At 43.6% G+C, this 17527-nt stretch overlaps 1 protein-coding gene across 6 annotated transcripts in view; it reads left to right on the forward strand.

Moving 5' to 3' along the window:
• Nucleotides 1–17527, forward strand: part of LOC127430127 (teneurin-4-like) — a 443558-nt gene that overhangs the window by 301000 nt on the left and 125031 nt on the right. For 4 of the 6 annotated variants that reach the window (XM_051679634.1, XM_051679635.1, XM_051679636.1 and 1 more), the window contains exon 13: nt 15711–15737. The exons of the other annotated variants lie outside the window; for them this stretch is intronic. In XM_051679634.1, coding sequence (XP_051535594.1) covers nt 15711–15737 — 27 coding nt within the window. The remainder of the gene's footprint in view (nt 1–15710; nt 15738–17527) is intronic. 6 annotated transcript variants of the gene reach the window in all.

Genomic DNA, 17527 nt, shown 5'->3' on the forward strand with positions numbered 1-17527 from the left:
AGGAAAAACTTACAGAGTGCACCTTTAATGGGATTGTTTACCCAGAAATTATAATTTAATCACCCTCATGTCGTTCCAAACCAAACATATATTTCTGTGCCTTTTTAAAAAAATTTTATACAATGACAGTTTAGTGACTCACTGAAAAGGACCCAAAAGTATTGTAAAAAGTAGTCCATGCAGTAGTCATTTTTTGGTGAAAATTTTGATTCCCGTTGCTTGTTCATGAGCGCTGTGAGAGAAGCCCGTTCACAGTGGCACACATGTTTATGTGCAGCCTGATTTCATTATTATAAGTACTTTTAAAATTATTATAATAAGTATTATAAGTATTTTGTACATAAAATTTAACTGCACATTTTTGTACGTTTGTATAGACACTGAAACATACAGTATGGACATTTTGACAGCATCGAAAACATTTTAACGTATTTACAGCTTTAGCAACATAAAGTATTTACAAATACATCATAAATACACTTGAATCCACAAATCCATGTTATTAATATTTGTAATTATTTATTAGATATTTCTAATAAATACATCTATTTGTAATTGGAGTCTGGAGATTCTCCGTTGACCTCTCTCATCTACAGGGCGTTTCCGTATGCAGAACTGCCTCTCACTGTTTTTTGTTTTTGGCACCATTCTGAGTAAATTCTAGAGACTGTTGTGCATGAAAATCCCAGGAGATCAGCAGTTACAGAAATACTCAAACCAGCCCGTCTGGCACCAACAATCATGCCACAGTCGAAATCACTGAGATATTTTTTTTTTCCCCATTCTGATGGTTGATGTAAATATTAACTCAAGCTCCTGACCCGTATCTGTATGATACGTATATGCACTGCACTGCTGCCACACGATAGGCTGATTAGATAATCTCATGAATAAGAAGGTGTACAGGTGTTCCTAATAAAGTGCTCGGTGAGTATATACTGTAGAGTATATATATATATATATATATATATATATATATATATATATATATATATATATGAGACACTAATTCCACCCCTACCCCTAACCATTTCTTAACCATATAAAAACTTAACAGGCAGATAAATTTAATCACAATAGTTTAATAAGAAAAACTGCTAAATCCAGTACAAATATAGTTGAAACAACAATGTGCTACATTCGATGTGCTCCCTGATGATATACAACAGCTTTGTGTGAGGTAGAGAGTGGAATTTAAGTTATTAATTGCTGTAAATCTTCTCCTGATGCACTTTGTGAAAGCGCTGTCATATCTCATTCAAACGAAAACATCACAAAATATGGCATGTCTCAATCGATCAAGAGACATGTGAGAGCCAATAAGCATTTGACATCACTGCCTTAAAACTTTTGTCGTACTTGTAACTCTTCTTGAGGCAGCAACTTTTTACTTTTGAAATCAGTGCGGGTTTTCACTTTTAAGGCTATTACGGGTGCTACAGCAGATGGAGATCCTTTTCTCCAATTTTGAATGCCCAATTCCTACTACTTAGTAGGTCCTCGTGGTGGCCTCCGCTTCTGAGACAGTCAATCCGTGAATCTAATCACGTGGCACACTGTGCATGACACCGCGGAGACCCACAGCATGTGGAGCCTCATGCTACTCTCCGCGATCCACGCACAACTTACCACTCGCCCCATTGAGAGTGAGAACCAAAAATCGTGACCACAAGGAGGTTACCCCATCCGACTCTACCCTCCTTAGCAACCGGGTCAATTTGGTTGCTTAGGAGACCTGAGTGGAGTTACTCAGCACGCCCTGGATTCGAACTCGCGACTCCAGGTGTGGTAGTGAGCGTCAATACTCGCTGAGCTACCCAGGCCCCCTGCGGATGGAGATTGTTGAGTAAAAGGCTTGTATCTGGATCTGTTCATAAAACGGAGTTATCTTTTAAGCCACAGCATACTCTGAAAACTCTTTTTGCGTCCCAAGGCGAACAAAATAAAAATGAAATTCTTAATGAATTATTAAATGATTATAGCATTTGTTATTCGTTTTAACATTAAAATGTTTTGTCTTGGTTAAAGTGATACAATCCTTTGAACAAGTTGTATAAGGAAGCAGAAATCACACTGAACAGAATGACACCATTATAATGTAATATTTGGTAAATGCATCACCTGCATTAAATAAATGTAATGGAACTTAACATTTAACCAATCTCATTGATTATAAATTATAAAATGAACTGATTAATTTTGATTAATTCAATATTTATGGATTCCGTCAGTATACACAATCATTTATACTGTTGGGCCTCATGTGTTCAGATAGAAGACAAAGGCAGGCCTAACAGTCATAAAAACATAACTCAAGCCCCCACCTTCTAAGTCGTAAATTTTACTGATAAAAATCGCCCCAAAATCAAACAAAGGGAGTCCAAAACAGACTACAGATCCATGAAGCCTTGCCCTCTAAAGGATCGAGCTCTCAACTCCTATTGGATGAGGCACACCACAGAATGTCCCTCAAACATGACATCATCAGGACTTCAAATAATTCTGAAATGCTTCCAGAGTTGCTTCCAGCGACTTAGTTCACCGAATACGGACGTAGCTTTTTGCTGCTCTCCGGTGCAGCCTCGTGGCATAAGGAAGTAATGTCCGACTTGAAACTGTAGCCATACAATCTCCATCTCGCTGGACGAGTTGAGATTACTCTGTGTTCAACCGAACACTCTAACGGATCCGAAGGAGACCGCCGAGCAATTCGCATCTTCATCCGTTGGCCTACAGAAGTGAAGAGATTAAAGATTTCTCTTCCATCTTCAATCAAGTCGATATTTCTGAGTTCTCCGCCAGCCTGCCGACAATCAACAGCCGTACCGCCCGCCGACAGCACGAGGAAATGGCCTCCCGTCATCACACGAGCCTCAAGGAACCGGGTCAAAGTTAAAGGACGGAGGAAAACACATTCTACCTGTGTCCTCATGCGATTCAAGTAAGAGGTTTACATCTGGGCAGAGATAGAATATTATAGCGTGTTATTCTTGTGTTTCAAGGTTTTTGCTTGTACAGTTTACGGACCGCCATGTCCGCTCATTATTAATACTCAGGGTATTAATTATCACAAATTTGTTTTGCTGTATTGTGGTCCAACCAAATTGGATTGTTGTGCATTTTCGCCATTGCGGGTGAGACAGAAACTGAGTTCATCCATTAGAGTCAAATAACGCAGGACTTTTACGAGCCCCGCTCATAAAACCGCGTCTCTGAGTGATGAACACGGCTGCTTTATCTCCAGCTATCGCGAAATCAGCTTTCGAGCTGTCACTTAATAATCTCTCTCTCTCTCTCTCTCTCTCTCTCTCTCTCACTAACCACACTGACACACACACACACACACTGTCACACACACACCTTATGTGTTATAGGATTATTTTATTTCCATATCTAATCATATCACTGTTTAGTTTGTAGTTGTAAGTCGGAAGTTTATTGACTGCATTGTATTAATTATTATTTGATATTACTGCATAAATAAACTTTGTTTATATTACAAAGAGCAGTGTTTGGTTTGTTTTGCATACGCCTGTGTCACGCTGACGGGATGTCAGTGCTCGGATTCAAACCTTCATTCATTGTTTTTTTTCCCAAAAAACGATATTCTTCGGATATTTTATTTATTCTTCGGTTTTAATATTCGGTTATTAGTCCCTGATTCCGGGGTGGTGCCCCGTCAATGTTAATCCTTATTAATATTCTATTGATTTTTGATAATTGATAATTATCTTTGATTGAATTTGAATGATCAATAAGCTAGTGTTAATTTTAATTAATGTTTCATCGACGTTAACAATTAACGATTATCTTTGATAACTGTTGATTTAAAGGATTAAAAAAGCTAACATTGATTCTCATCAATGTTCTATTGATTTTAATAATTAATAATTATCTTTGATAATTATTAATTATTGCTAATAACCAAACTTGCTCCTAAACGTAGCACACTACATTTACTGGAGTCCCATATGAGGTTTTAATGAGTTAGATCCAATTAATTAATTTAAATATTGATTAATAACTACAGAAATAATTACCAATTATTTCTGATAGTAACACTGATCTAAACAACCAGTAAAGCCCTACAATACGTTTCTAAAAGTGTTGATACATAAAATTAGTATGTATAGATGCTGTAAAAATGTCAAATATTGCACGTTTCACTGTCTATGCAAATGCAAGAAAATATACATTTGCTAAAACAACACTTTATGTAAGCACACAGTTTCATGAGATCACGTTGTTATGTGAGATCTTTAGTGACATTTTTTATTACTAAAAAATGGAAGTTATCGTGTAAATTAAGATTTTGGGATTTTTATAAAAATTTTCTTTTTTGGTATTAATATGGGTTTTAAATGACTTGAGGGTGAGTAAATGATAAAATAAGTTAATTTCTAGGCAAAGCATGCCTTTAAGCCCCACAAAAAAATTGAAAAAGAGTATTAATTTTTAATGAATTACATTTTTAAAATGTATTGTTTGGATAACAATAGATCTGGACAAAAAAAAAAAAGAAAATACAGTGAGCGTCAGGTCATTGACCCATGTATGTGCTTGTGAAGTGTCGGGTGAGGGTGAGGATGGGGTTGTGATGGGGAAAGGAATGGGTGAGGAGGTGTGAGAGAAGCATGCGTAATTGAATGTGTGCAACTCGGCATAGCATGAACAGGTTTGCTCAAGGATATGACACTTGCCTTCATGCATTTTAATGTGGGAATGTGCTAAGATGTCTTTTCATTTCTGCTCATTGCTTCCCTCTCATTCCCTTCTTTCTTATCATCTCGCTCTCTCTCATTTATTACAATTTGTTCATTTTGAACACAAACATTTGCATTGTCACGAACAGAGCAGTCACTGGGAAGACATTCTTTATGGCTGGGAATTAAAATGCACTCTTTTTTTTTTTTTTTTTTACATTTCTCACAGGAAAGCCATATGTAGTCCACGTGAGCATTGTACTGTATGTATGTGCAAAGCTAAATATTCAACCAAATAATAATGAATTAAAGTTCATTTTTATTTGTAAATGTATTCGTTAATCTATTTATTTATTGCCATATAGATTTAGATTTTCATAAAAGATGATTCACAATGGAAATAGTCCAATATAGCAATCAGTCAGCCTGATCTCATGAAAATGATTTGATTTTGGCGACATTTTCGCGAAATATTACGTGGCTCCTTACACGTATTGTGGCAGGTTAGATGCGAAATGTCTACTAAATAGCTCTAAAAGCAAGTTAGATGTTCTTCCAAACGGATGAGTTTTTAAGGTTAATGCGCTATGGAATTTTAAAAGAATGTTCCGGGTTCAATACAAGTTAAGCTCAATCAATAGCATTTGTGGCATAATGTTGATGACCACAAACATTATTTTGACCCGTCCCTCCTTTTCTTTTAAAAAAATCAAAAATCGAGTTACAGTGAGGCACTTACGATGGAAGTTAATGGGGCCAATTTTTGGAAGGTTTAAAGGCAGAAATGTGAAGCTTATAATTTTATAAAAGCACTTACATTAATTCCTCTGTTAAAACTCATGTATCATTTGAGCTCTAAATTTTTTTTAAATGTTATTTTTTTTAGTCATTTTAGGGTTTTAAGGTTTGTTGATAAAATCATCATGGCAACGAATTTGTAAAATTCGCTATAATTTTATACAGAAAAGGTTAGTAAGTTATTTTATCACACTAAAATCATGTTTACATTCAAAGTGTTTGTCTTGTCTATACTTTTGAAACAGTATTTTAACATTCAGAAATAGGCCCCCATCTACTTCCATTGTAAGTGCCTCACAGCAACCCAGATTTTTGCTTTTTTTTTTTCAAGAAAAGGATAGTAAAGTCCTTATAAATTTCTGTGGTTTTCAATAGTATGCCACAAATGTTGTTGATTGAGCTTAACTTGTATTGAATCTGGAATATTCCTTTAAATCAACAAAACCTACCTCTTTTCCCTAAACCTTAACCTAAACCTAACTTAACCAATAGTGTAATGCAAAGCAAATGTGAGATCAAAATACACATCTACAGAAGCAATCATATTATTTTATGGTGTTTTTATGACACTTTGGGCTCAAGTCGCATGCTCTTCATGACTCGTGCCCCGGTCCTTTGCATTGCAAGTGCAATGATCTGTCAGTTGAGCTACCGTGAAATGTAATTTCATCTGAACAAGCTTGTACATGTAGTTGTAATCCAAAAGTCAAAATGTATCGCCTTACAAATCGTGTGCTATAGTAAGAGTGTTTAAATGTCATAAGGAAAAGAACTGATAATCTGCTGTTTTACATGCATTTTGTTTGAAAGAGAATAAAAATTATTGTTGCTGTAGCACCTCTAGTGTTCATTTCACCAGAAAAAAATGCCTAGATACAAACAACGAGCACTGCAAAAATAATGTTGAAAAAATGTTGGCACAGTAACATGATTCTATGAGACCAAGTTGCATGAAAAGCATTTAAGCTTGGGCTTCATTGCCCTTTCACAAATTCACCATGGTAGCCATACTGTTTAACCAAAAGACCATTAAAAACAGTACCAAATTGCCATCATTTAATTGAAGTAACACTAGCAGTTTTAACTATGCTACTATGGGTATCATAATTTAATTGTAAATTTTTGTAAGCGTGCAGGATGCTCAAATAATGCTCAGTAATTTCTGTTCTTAGCAATAGATAAAGTCCCTTTAGAGTTTACTGTTGGTTTATGTTTTCCTTGCACAATGACACACATCCCAAGTTAATGGAGAGGCAAACTGTCCTGCAGTTGAACCAGGTTTAATAGGTTTTGTGAGGGGCAGAAATTAAGCATTGAGGTAATAGTAAGCAGAAGGCAAAAAAAAAAAATTTAATTTGCAAAGAACCACCAGCAGGTTTAATTCCCTCACTACCAGAGAAGAAACAGGCTCAACACAAGACTTGCTTTGCATTAAAGTGCTAAAAACTTTGAATGTGTCAACATTATCAAGGCCCTAATTAAAGTTTAATACTGCTTATTTAACATTTCAGAAGCAAGCAGCTCAGTTTACCTTAGTTTGGAAACATTACCTTTAGAATTTGACCTTGTCCTTAATCTCACCCCTTACTGTAATCTAATCCTAAACCTCTGACTTGACTCCTTGCTTTATTTTACAAATATTTAAAGGAATACATTTCTTATCAACAATTGGTTGATAAAAATGTTGTTCAAGACCCTAATCCTAACTCTGATCCTAACCCTAAACCTGAACCTAAAATCTGATTTGTTGATTTAAATGTTGTTCCAGAACCAATTTGAATGTTGATCCAGGAACATGTTTTTCTTCAGTAAATCATGTTCCCTATCTGTCACTCACTCGATGTTGTGTCGATGTAGTGACACTAGGGGTCACTCTTGGGAGCCCGAGACACCTCTGGTCTTTGATAAAAGGCCAATGAAAATTGCCACTCCCCCGGATATACGGGTATAAAAGGATCTGGTATGCAAGATTTTCTCTTCGGAGCCGAACGTTCATGCTCACTGAGCTGAATTCCCACGAGTGTTCATTCACCTCTGCTTGATCTGATGGCGCATTTCAGCAGCTTCTCCCCCCTCTGCACCGGATGCAATGCAGAGAATGCCCCTGGGCACTTCGGCAGAAATAAGAGTATACTTCTCTAAAAGAGCGGCACACACGGAACGTCTTTTCAAAGATGTGTCTTTTTAAAGATGCCTTTCAGATTGTGTGTTATTCCTGGTTGCGCACGTTATCTCTCGCCATCTGATGGTCACGATCACTGTCTTTCGTGTCTGGGCACTGCTCACACGGAGACAGCATTCGTGGATGGTCATGTTCTCATTGCGAGGACATGTCCATGGCAAAGATGCGGTCGCGGCTCGCCTTCGTAAGAAAGCAAGCCACCCCAGAGGCTCCCCGCCTCGGTCCTTTTACCCACGGGTATGAGGCCAGCGCGGCTAGCACTGGGGGCGATTTGGGGACCCCAATGGGACTGCCTCTGCCGGGTATCCCCCCGCGGACCTCCCATTCCCCAGAACGCTCGTCTGCCCCGATCGGGCTTCCGGATGAGTCCGCAGGCTTGTCTCACGGCGAGTTCAACCTCTTATTCGGAGCCCGCAAAAGTGATGAGCTCTCGAGCGCAGCATCGGAGAGCAGGCTCGTCCAGTCGGACGCGGAAGCCTCAGCTGGGCTCCTCCCTTCGGGGACGATTGCCCAGTCACAGGCTGACGCGGAGATGACGACATGCTTTCCCGGGCAGCCGCGAGTGTCCGCTAGAGTGGAACCCTCCGCTCTTCCCTGAACCCTCGTGGCTCGATGATTGGTTCCTGGGCTCGTGCCGCCGTTCAAAGCCACACCCCGCCCCCATTCCTTTTTTCCCGGAAGTGCATGAAGAGCTGACAAGATCGTGGGAGGCACTTTTTACTGCCCGGTCCCGATCTTTTCAGCTTCCCCGCCCCCACTACCCTCGATGGTGGGGTGGCCAGGGCTATTCGGCAATCCCCCGGTGGATAAAGGCGCTCGCGGTGCACCTATTCCCGCAGAGCGCCGCCACCTGGCATGGGTGCCCAAAGCACCCGTCCAAGGCCTGTAGGTTTACATCGTCTCTGTTGGCCAAGGCCTACGGTGCTGCTGGACAAGCCGCCTCCGCCTTGCACCCATGGCTCTCCTGCAAGTCCGCCAAGGCGCTAAAGGAACTGCACGAGGGTAGTTCCGCCCCAGGATTGATGCAGGAACTGCGCTCGGTGACCGACCTCGCTCTCCGAGCGACGGAGGTCACGGCGCGGTCTCTCGGGCGGACAATGTCCACATTAGTTGTCCAGGAGCGCCACCTTTGGCTCAACCTGGTCGAGATGGGTGAGGCCGACAGGACACGATTCCTTGCTGCACCCATCTCCCAGGCTGGCCTATTCGGCAACACCGTCAAGGACTTTGCCCAGCAGTTCTCGACGGTGGAGCAGTAGATGGAGGCTATCCAGCATATCCTGCCCTGGCGCGGCTCAAGATCCCGCACCCCGTTTACTCATTGCCAAGGGAGTCCCGCTGCGGTGACTGCACCGGCTCTGCCGCAGCCCACCCCTTTGGCCCGGCCCCGGCGTGGAGCCCACTGCAGGAAGCAGACGCCACCCGTCTCGCGGCTGCCCAGAACCCGTGAAAGGCTTCAAAGCACCCTTGAGACGGGCGACCCAGGGACGACGAAACCCACTGCTCTGGAGCTGGTAAGCATACCTCTCCATATTTTTGTTACCTTTGCATTTAATTGCGCTGCATGCCCAAGTGGCTGCAGTACTCAAGAGTTCAGCAAGAGCGGTTTCCTTGTTCCCTGGGTCACGTATCCGGTGTGCACAGCCGTCATCACGACCACCATCCACCACTCTATTTGGCAGGTTTGGCGCTCCAGCGGCAGTCTCCTGCCCCTGAGCGCCCAGCTGTGGCACAAATCTGCCCCCGATGTGACAGTCTCCACGGGTCATGAGGACAGGCCACTTCCTCCCCCATCCCAGGCTGTTCTGGGGATGGTCACAAGAAGCCAGGTAAGTGCTTCAATGTCCTTAGACTCAACATGGCCACGACATGGTGTGGCCCCTCGAGCTCCAACCTGCCGCGAGGCCCCACATGCCGGTATGTCCGACGACGTTGTCCCTTTGGTCCCCCTTGCGTGGAACTTGGACGCGTGGCTTGTGCTTTCAAATCCATTGCGATGGCTGGTCCGGACCGTCCGACTTGGCTACGTGATTCAGTTCGCCAGGCGTCTGCCCAGGTTCAGCGGTGTCCACTTCACCTTGGTGAAGGACGAAAACGCTGCTACCTTGCATGGAGATCGCTACCCTCCTACGGAAGGGCGCGATAGAACCTGTCCCTCCGGCCGAGATGAAGAAGGGGTTTTACAGCCCCTACTTCGTACCAAAAAAAGGCGGTGGGTTGCGGCCAAACTTGGACCTGCGAGTACTGAACCGGGCTTTACACAGACTCCCGTTCAAGATGCATCCAGCATCAAGATTGGTTCGCGGCGGTAGACCTGAAGGATGCGTACATCCATGTCTCGATCCTTCCTCGACACAGACCCTTCCTGCGGTTTGCATTCGAGGGTCAGGCATATCAGTACAAGGTCCTCCCTTTTGGCCTGTCCCTGTCTCCTCGCATCTTCACGAAGGTCATAGAGGCAGCCCTTGCCCCGCTAAGGGAGGTGGGCATTCGCATTCTCAACTATCTCGACAACTGGCTAATCTTAGCTCACTCTCGGGACATGTTGTGCGCACACAGGGACTTGGTGCTCTCACACCTCAGCCGACTAGGGCTTCAGGTCAACTGGGAAAAGAGCAAGCTCCTCCCGGTTCAGAGCATCTCTTTTCTCAGTTTGGAGTTGGACTCTTGGAACTTTGGAGTTGGAATTTTGGAGTTTGGAGTTGGAAACTTTTTCAGAGGCTCCTGGGGCATATGGCATCCTCAGTGGTGGCCACCCCACTCAGGTTGAAGCATATGAGACCGCTTCAGCACTGGCTTCAGACTCGAGTCCCGAGATGGGCATGGCGCCGCGGGACACATTGCATGGTCATCACGCCGGTCTGTCACAGTCTTTTCAGCCCTTGGACTGACCTCTCATTTCTATGGGCAGGTGTTCCCCTAGAACTGGTCTCCAGGTGCGTCGTGGTCATGACGGACGCCTCCAAAACAGGCTGGGGTGCTGTTTCCAATGGGCACGCAGCCGCCGGCTTGTGGACGGGCCCGCGACTGCATTGGCACATCAACTGCCTCGAGTTGTTGGCAATTCTGCTCGCCCTGTGGAGGTTTCGGCCATTGATTCAGGGCAAGTACATGTTAGTTCAGACAGATAACACGGCAACGGTAGCATATGTCAACCGCCAAGGCGGTCTGCGCTCTCGTTGTATGTCACAACTCGCCCGCTGTCTCCTCCTCTGGAGTCAGCAGCACTTCAAGTCGCTGTGAGCCACTCACATCCCGGGCGACCTCAACACTACAGCGGACACACTGTCATGACAGGTTACCCTCAGGGGAGAGTGGAGACTCCACCCTCAGGTGGTCCAGCTGATTTGAAGTAGATTCGGATGGGCACAGGTGCACCTGTTCGCCTCCTAAGAATCCTCCCCACTGCCTGCTCTGGTACGTCCTGACCGAGGCCCCCCTCGGCATAAATATGCTGGCACACAGCTGGCCCCCTGGCATGCGCAAATATGTGTTTCCCCCAGTGAGCCTACTTGCACAGACTCTGTGCAAGGTCAGGGAGGACGAGGAGCAGGTCATCCTGGTAGCACCCTACTGGCCCACCAAGACATGGTTCTCGGACCTCACGCTCCTCGCGACAAACCCCCCCCCCCCCGGCGAATTCCCCTGAGGAAGGACCTTCTTTCTCAGGGACGGGGCACCATCTGGCACCCGCGACCAGACCTCTGCAGTGGTAGACACGATCACTCAGGCTAGGGCCCCCTCTACGAGGCGCCTGTATGCCTTTAAGTGGCGTCTGTTCACTAAGACCCCCAGAGATGCACAGTCGGATCAGTGCTTTCCTTCCTGCAGGAGAGGTTGGAAGGAAGGCTGTCCCCTTCCACCTTGAAGGTGTACGTTGTTGCCATAGCAGCACACCAGGACACAGTCGATGGTAAGTCCTTAGGGAAGCACGACCTGATCATCAGTTTCCTAAGAGGTGCCAGGAGGCTGAATCCCCCCAGACCACGCCTCGTTCCCTCATCAGACCTCTCTGTAGTTCTTCAGGGTCTACAGAGAGCCCCCTTTGAGCCTTTGCAGTCAGCCGAGCTTAAGGCACTCTCCTTGAAGACTGCCCTCCTGACTGCGCTCACTTCCTTCAAGAGGGTAGGAGACCTGCAAGCGTCCTCTGTCAGCGAAACGTGCCTGGAGTTCGGTCCGGGCTACTCTTACGTGATCCTGAGACCCCAACCGGGCTATGTGCCCAAGGTTCCCACGACCCCTTTTAGGGACCAGGTGGTGAACCTGCAAGCGCTGCCCCAGGAGGAGGCAGACCCAGCCCTGTCATTGCTGTGTCCAGTGCACGCTTTACGCATCTATTTGGATCGCACGCAAAGCTTTTGGATCTCTGAGCAGCTCTTTGTCTGCTCTGGTGCACAGCGGAAAGGAAGCGCTGTCTCCAAGCAGAGGATCACCCACTGGCTCATTGATGCCATAACTATGGCCTATCACCCCCGACACATGCCACCCCAGGTAGGGCTACGAGCCCAGTCTACCAGGGGTGTAGCGGCCTCCTGGGCCCTGGCCAGGGGTGCCTCTCTAACAGACATTTGCAGAGCAGCAGGCTGGGCAACACCCAACACCTTTGCAAGGTTCTACAACCTCCGGGTGGAACCGATTTCATCCCAGGTAGTGGCATGCAATACAAGCGGTTAAGCCTGGGATAGCCAGCTGGGTGTATCGCTTGCACATAGCGCCTTCCACCTACTTTTGAGCTGAAGATGTGTGCCATTAATTCCCAGTAGTGTTCACAAGTTTTGTTCCCTGGTTGACTTCCTCCGAGCCCTGTGGCAGTCGAGTTTTCGGAGAGACTCACTGCTGACCCAGTACACGTGCTAACTAAGAGCCCTGTTCTGGGGTAGGTGCTCCGCATGTGGCAGTTCCCTGTAAGGCTAACCCCATGCGATATATATCTTCCACTAATGCGTTTCCCTGTTGGCAAACTGCGTCTTCCTTGGGCAGAGCCCCTCTGCCCCAGTCTCCATATTCGTAGTAACTCCTCCCCCATTGGGTAGGATCTACCTTGAAGACTCTCCACATGGTCGGAAAGACCATGTGACATATTCTTCCACTTAAATATCCCCCCCTCTCTTTGGGCGAGGTGTGGTCTCCGCAGTGTCTTCCCCTTGGGAGGGACACCCCCCGACTAGACCTGGCGGCCCAGTTGGATAATCCCCCTTCTTTTTTAGGGAGTGGAAAAAGAGAAGGGGAAAAGAGGCCACGACTGGGTTAAGCTTGTCTGTATCTTTCGGGTAGTCAACTTGTCCCCAAAGGGCCGTTCGACACTCATAACTATGTTGGGGGAGGTTACGTGTCGACCTGGTGTGCTGGCTATGAGGCACACAGTAGTCTGCCCACCACACACCGCCAGTTCACGTAACACAGTTCAGCCAGTTGTGGCGTTTCGTATAGGGACTCCTAGTGTCACTACAGACAGATACAGTGACAGATAGGGAACGTCATGGTTACTTGTGTAACCTCCGTTCCCTGATGGAGGGAACGAGACGTTGTGTCCCTCCTGCCACAACGCTGAACTACCCGCTGAAATGGCCAGACCTTATATCGGCTCCTCAGCATAAAACCTGAATGAGTGGTTGCATACCAGCTCCTTTTATACCCGTATGTCCGGGGGAGTGGCATGCAAATACCACTCGCTAATTTTCATTGGCCTTTTATCAAAGACCAGAGGTGTCTCGGGCTCCCAAGTGTGACCCCTAATGTCACTACATCGACACAACGTCTCATTCCCTCCATCAGGGAACGGAGGTTACACAAGTAACCATGACGTTACATGTTCCATTCTATTCATTCTCAGTTTCACCCTCTCTATCCTTGCGGAAAAAAACACCAGCAAAATCGCTGCTCTGTTGAAAGCCCTCAAGCAGTCCTCTTGTATTGTTTTCCAGCTGTAACATTTGATTTAGCCTCTGTGTTTATCAGTCAACTGCCCTAAAAAAAGAAAAGACTCTACAGTGGCTAATGGCTCTTCACAAACACCAGAGGAGAACAAAGCGAAGAATACTGGTTCTATTTGTATCCAATGAACTTTCCAGTTCCAGAAACGTATGATTCAGAGAGTGCTGTTAGATTTTACCAGGGCCGAGAGCACTATCTGTGTCTGCAGTATTTTCTTGATGCATTATTGATGTCCTTCATACATGCACTACTCACTGTATCCCAACAGCTGGGACAAAACATTCTCATAAAGCATGAAACGTTAAAGGTGGTTAGTATGGCGGTTCATGAGGTAATGTACAGAATTTTTGACAGGTGATGTTTGGATTGGATCATGGCCTTTCCATCGGCCACAGTCTAACATATTATACACAGATGAAACATATAATAACTAATAACAAAATACTTATGCAATTTTTATTGCCATGTTTTAAAAAAAATAATACTGGTAACACTTTACAAAAACTATATATTTATGTGTAATGCATTATAAAAATATTTTGAATGCATTATAATTCATTCATAAAGCCTTATAATACACTAGTTGTGTCTTTTCATAAGAGGGCACTACAGTTAAATACAGCACATACTGCAGTGCATTATAATACGTACCTATACATGTTTTTTTCACAGTACATTTAATAAGTATTTACAATGAAGCGCAGCCATGTACGCCTTATTTCTTTTGTTAAACATTTAATACATAATTAAAATATTAAAGATGCTAATTTCTATTAAAAAGTTATTTTCTTAAGTGAATAAAGGGGAGTTGCTATGCTATGGGTGATTTGTGCTAGGTACTATACAGGTACTATATTTGATGTCATTGCTGTTTCTATATTTTATATGATTTTAATTATAACTAAAAAATTATATTTTTTAGTTATAAGTTATAACCTATCAAGTTGATCATTTGTTGTAATACATTATATTATATTACATTACATGCAAATTATTATTTGTAGAATTATTTACCAAAAATATAATGGCTTACAATTACTTTTATAAGGCATTATGAATTGCTGGGTTTCCATCCAAAATGTTTCAGAAAAAAATTTGACTTAAGAAAATACGAATTATTGTACGTTTCCATCCACTACGTAATGCGCATTATCATGAGGGAGCCGCCTCATCATGATGGAACAGCTGAATGACCTCTCCCTGCTTTGTGGACAGTTTTATTTGCAAGATTGGAGCAAGTATCTCATTTTATTAAATGCATCCACGAGACACCGCAGAATAAGTGTAATATCTGATATAATGTGGGCTGAAATAGCTGTGATGCCCACACGCCAGCTCTCAAAACTGTTCTGGCGATTTGTGAGGACCCACTTTATCGACCAGCTGTGGGTTAAACACTTTCGAATGACAAGCACTATGTTCAAAGAATTGTGTGCCAAGGTCGGACCTTTCAGTGGGCTAGTCACATCAAGCTATCGCACACTCATAACACATACACGAATGGTCAAAACACATCATCATTTTGCGAATAAACCATTTCCATCACCTTAATGCACATTTTAACTAATGCAGAACTCTAGAAAATCCATCTCCTCCTAGCGCATTCAATTTTAAGCAAATTTAGAAAGTTTATTCGCATATCAAGTGTTCCCATTCAGGATTTATTATGCGCAATTTCAAAATGCACATAAAAATAGTTGGATGGAAACCCACCTATTTACTTTATGTATTAAGAAAGCCTCCTTTATAATGCATTATATATACAGACTTCATAGAAAATGTTGCCAGAAATACTACTCCTGTAGTACATAAGGTAATAAACAGAGACTTCTCTCTACATCTACTTCTTTTCATCTCGTTTTCTTTCTCCCCTGTCACACCATACCTTTAACTCTCATCCATCCTGTGATGTGATACGTTGCTTGTATTGCATGATGTTGTCCTTGCTATTGCTCGTACAGTCCCTCTGTGTTTTAGTAAATGTAGAAGGCTCAAACAACCAGTCCATGCTTCTTGCTGTCTGTGTCTTGTCATGGAAGCAGCGCTGTTCAATACCTCCCTTATATGTCCTTGTCTTTTATCTCCCCCTAAAGCTCAATATCTGGATAAGGTAGTGAAAGGTATGGCACTCCTTCTTCCCTATTTTTTCTTCCTCTGTCACAGTCTGTCTTCCATGTTTTTCCCATCAGCCCATCCCAGAGCAAAATTGTATTGCTCAGAGGTTGCTCTTTCACAGCTCAGGAGACTTAGTGGAGATCTCAGTTATGTTTTATTTAAGTATCAACTCTGTTTCAATTTTTTTTTTTTTTTTTTATCACTTCTGAGAAATACAAATAGACACATTAGTCAATTGTGACATACAGTAAGACTGTAGAGTTACAAAACTACTGTGATGGCATGGCTTAGATATTTTGGGCTTGGGAGAAATTGGTGAAAAGTGCTTGAGTTCCAACCTGATCTCATGGCAAGTCATAATTATACCTTGTGCAAATGCCTTATACAAAAACATACGACTTTTACTCCCTTACAGTACAGAGAAACAAATGAACCAACGAGGAATGTTATTATGATTTTTCTTATGTAATCCCTAACCCAAACTGAAACCTAACAATAAAGTCTTACCACTTACCCAACCTTAACCTAATCATAATTTTAATATGATTTTTTTTCTTTTTCTTTTTTTTTATTGTACAACATAAAAAAGAAACATTGGGGTTTCAAATGAGACTAGGGAAGCACATTCCAGATTATTTATATTAATTATTGATTATTGACCAAATGTGTTCACTGATGTTTCCATTGTTAAAATAAAGTGTTTAAGGATACCATAAATTTGATGCCTGTTTTGTATCGATTTGAAATTCTGTTTGTTGATTGGTGGGTACAAAGGTCATTCCTTTTCATACAAGAAATTTGTGTACAAATTATTACGAGTTGTCAGAAGACTGTGTGATTGATGTCATATTGAAATCTCTCACTTCTGAATGCAGACTGTGGTATTTTGCAAATCTGAGCACAGTCGAAAAGATCTCATTTGTGTTTTTTCCTCGCTTAGGGATCCATCAAAAAGTACATCCTTAGAGCAGCACTCATATTTTCATACATCCCATGCTTTGCACCTCGTCGGCATAGTCTTTGCTAAATCACGCCACAGTTACATCACATCCAGTATGCCAATATGTCACCTCGCCACTTAATACCTTCACAACCATAGAGTGGGCGGCACAAGAACCAGGGCGCCTCCTTAAGTACCGTTACCCTACCGTGAAACTCACAAGGGGTGCGAAGGGCCCCCTGGATCGTGGGGCCGTTGTGCTGGCGACTGGTCACAGACCTTGCCAACCAGCAGCATGGGTAATGGATTCTCAGTCCAGCTGTGTAGCAGAGCGGAGTTTGTTCGGGAGGAGGGGTGGAGGTTTGGAGAGGTGCTGAAGCGGCAGCCTTTCTAATTAAAGCATGCCATGCACCGGTGACGCCGGGGCCCCGAGCCACCCACACCCCCTACCTGCTCATTCTCTTTCTTTGACTTTCTCTTTTTAATCTCAGGTTCCCCACTGTGTGAGTGCACCCCTTCTTTCACTGCCTTTTTCCCTGTACAAAGCGGCTGCATGGCTTGCGTGAGCTGTGAGGTCATGTGAGGCCATTTGTGGCCCTCCGTTGCGGTTTCATCCAGATGTGTGTGTATGCGCCGCAGGGGCCTCTCTCTGAAAGGGCTGCCAATTAAGCTGAACTGCTGCCAGCAGAGCACATATTTTTATTTAATAAGCATTCAGAACAGACCATTCAAACGTCTCGCCACTATAGACAGCTACAGTGCAGCTGTTTGTCTGTTTGGGTATTTCAGGAGTAACAAGCAGTCAACTGGTCAAGCTTACCCTTTGCTTTTCAGCAAAATATATGACTGCCACAG

This window comes from Myxocyprinus asiaticus, chromosome 39, assembly GCF_019703515.2.
Source record: "Myxocyprinus asiaticus isolate MX2 ecotype Aquarium Trade chromosome 39, UBuf_Myxa_2, whole genome shotgun sequence".
NCBI classification, from domain to species: domain Eukaryota; kingdom Metazoa; phylum Chordata; class Actinopteri; order Cypriniformes; family Catostomidae; genus Myxocyprinus; species Myxocyprinus asiaticus.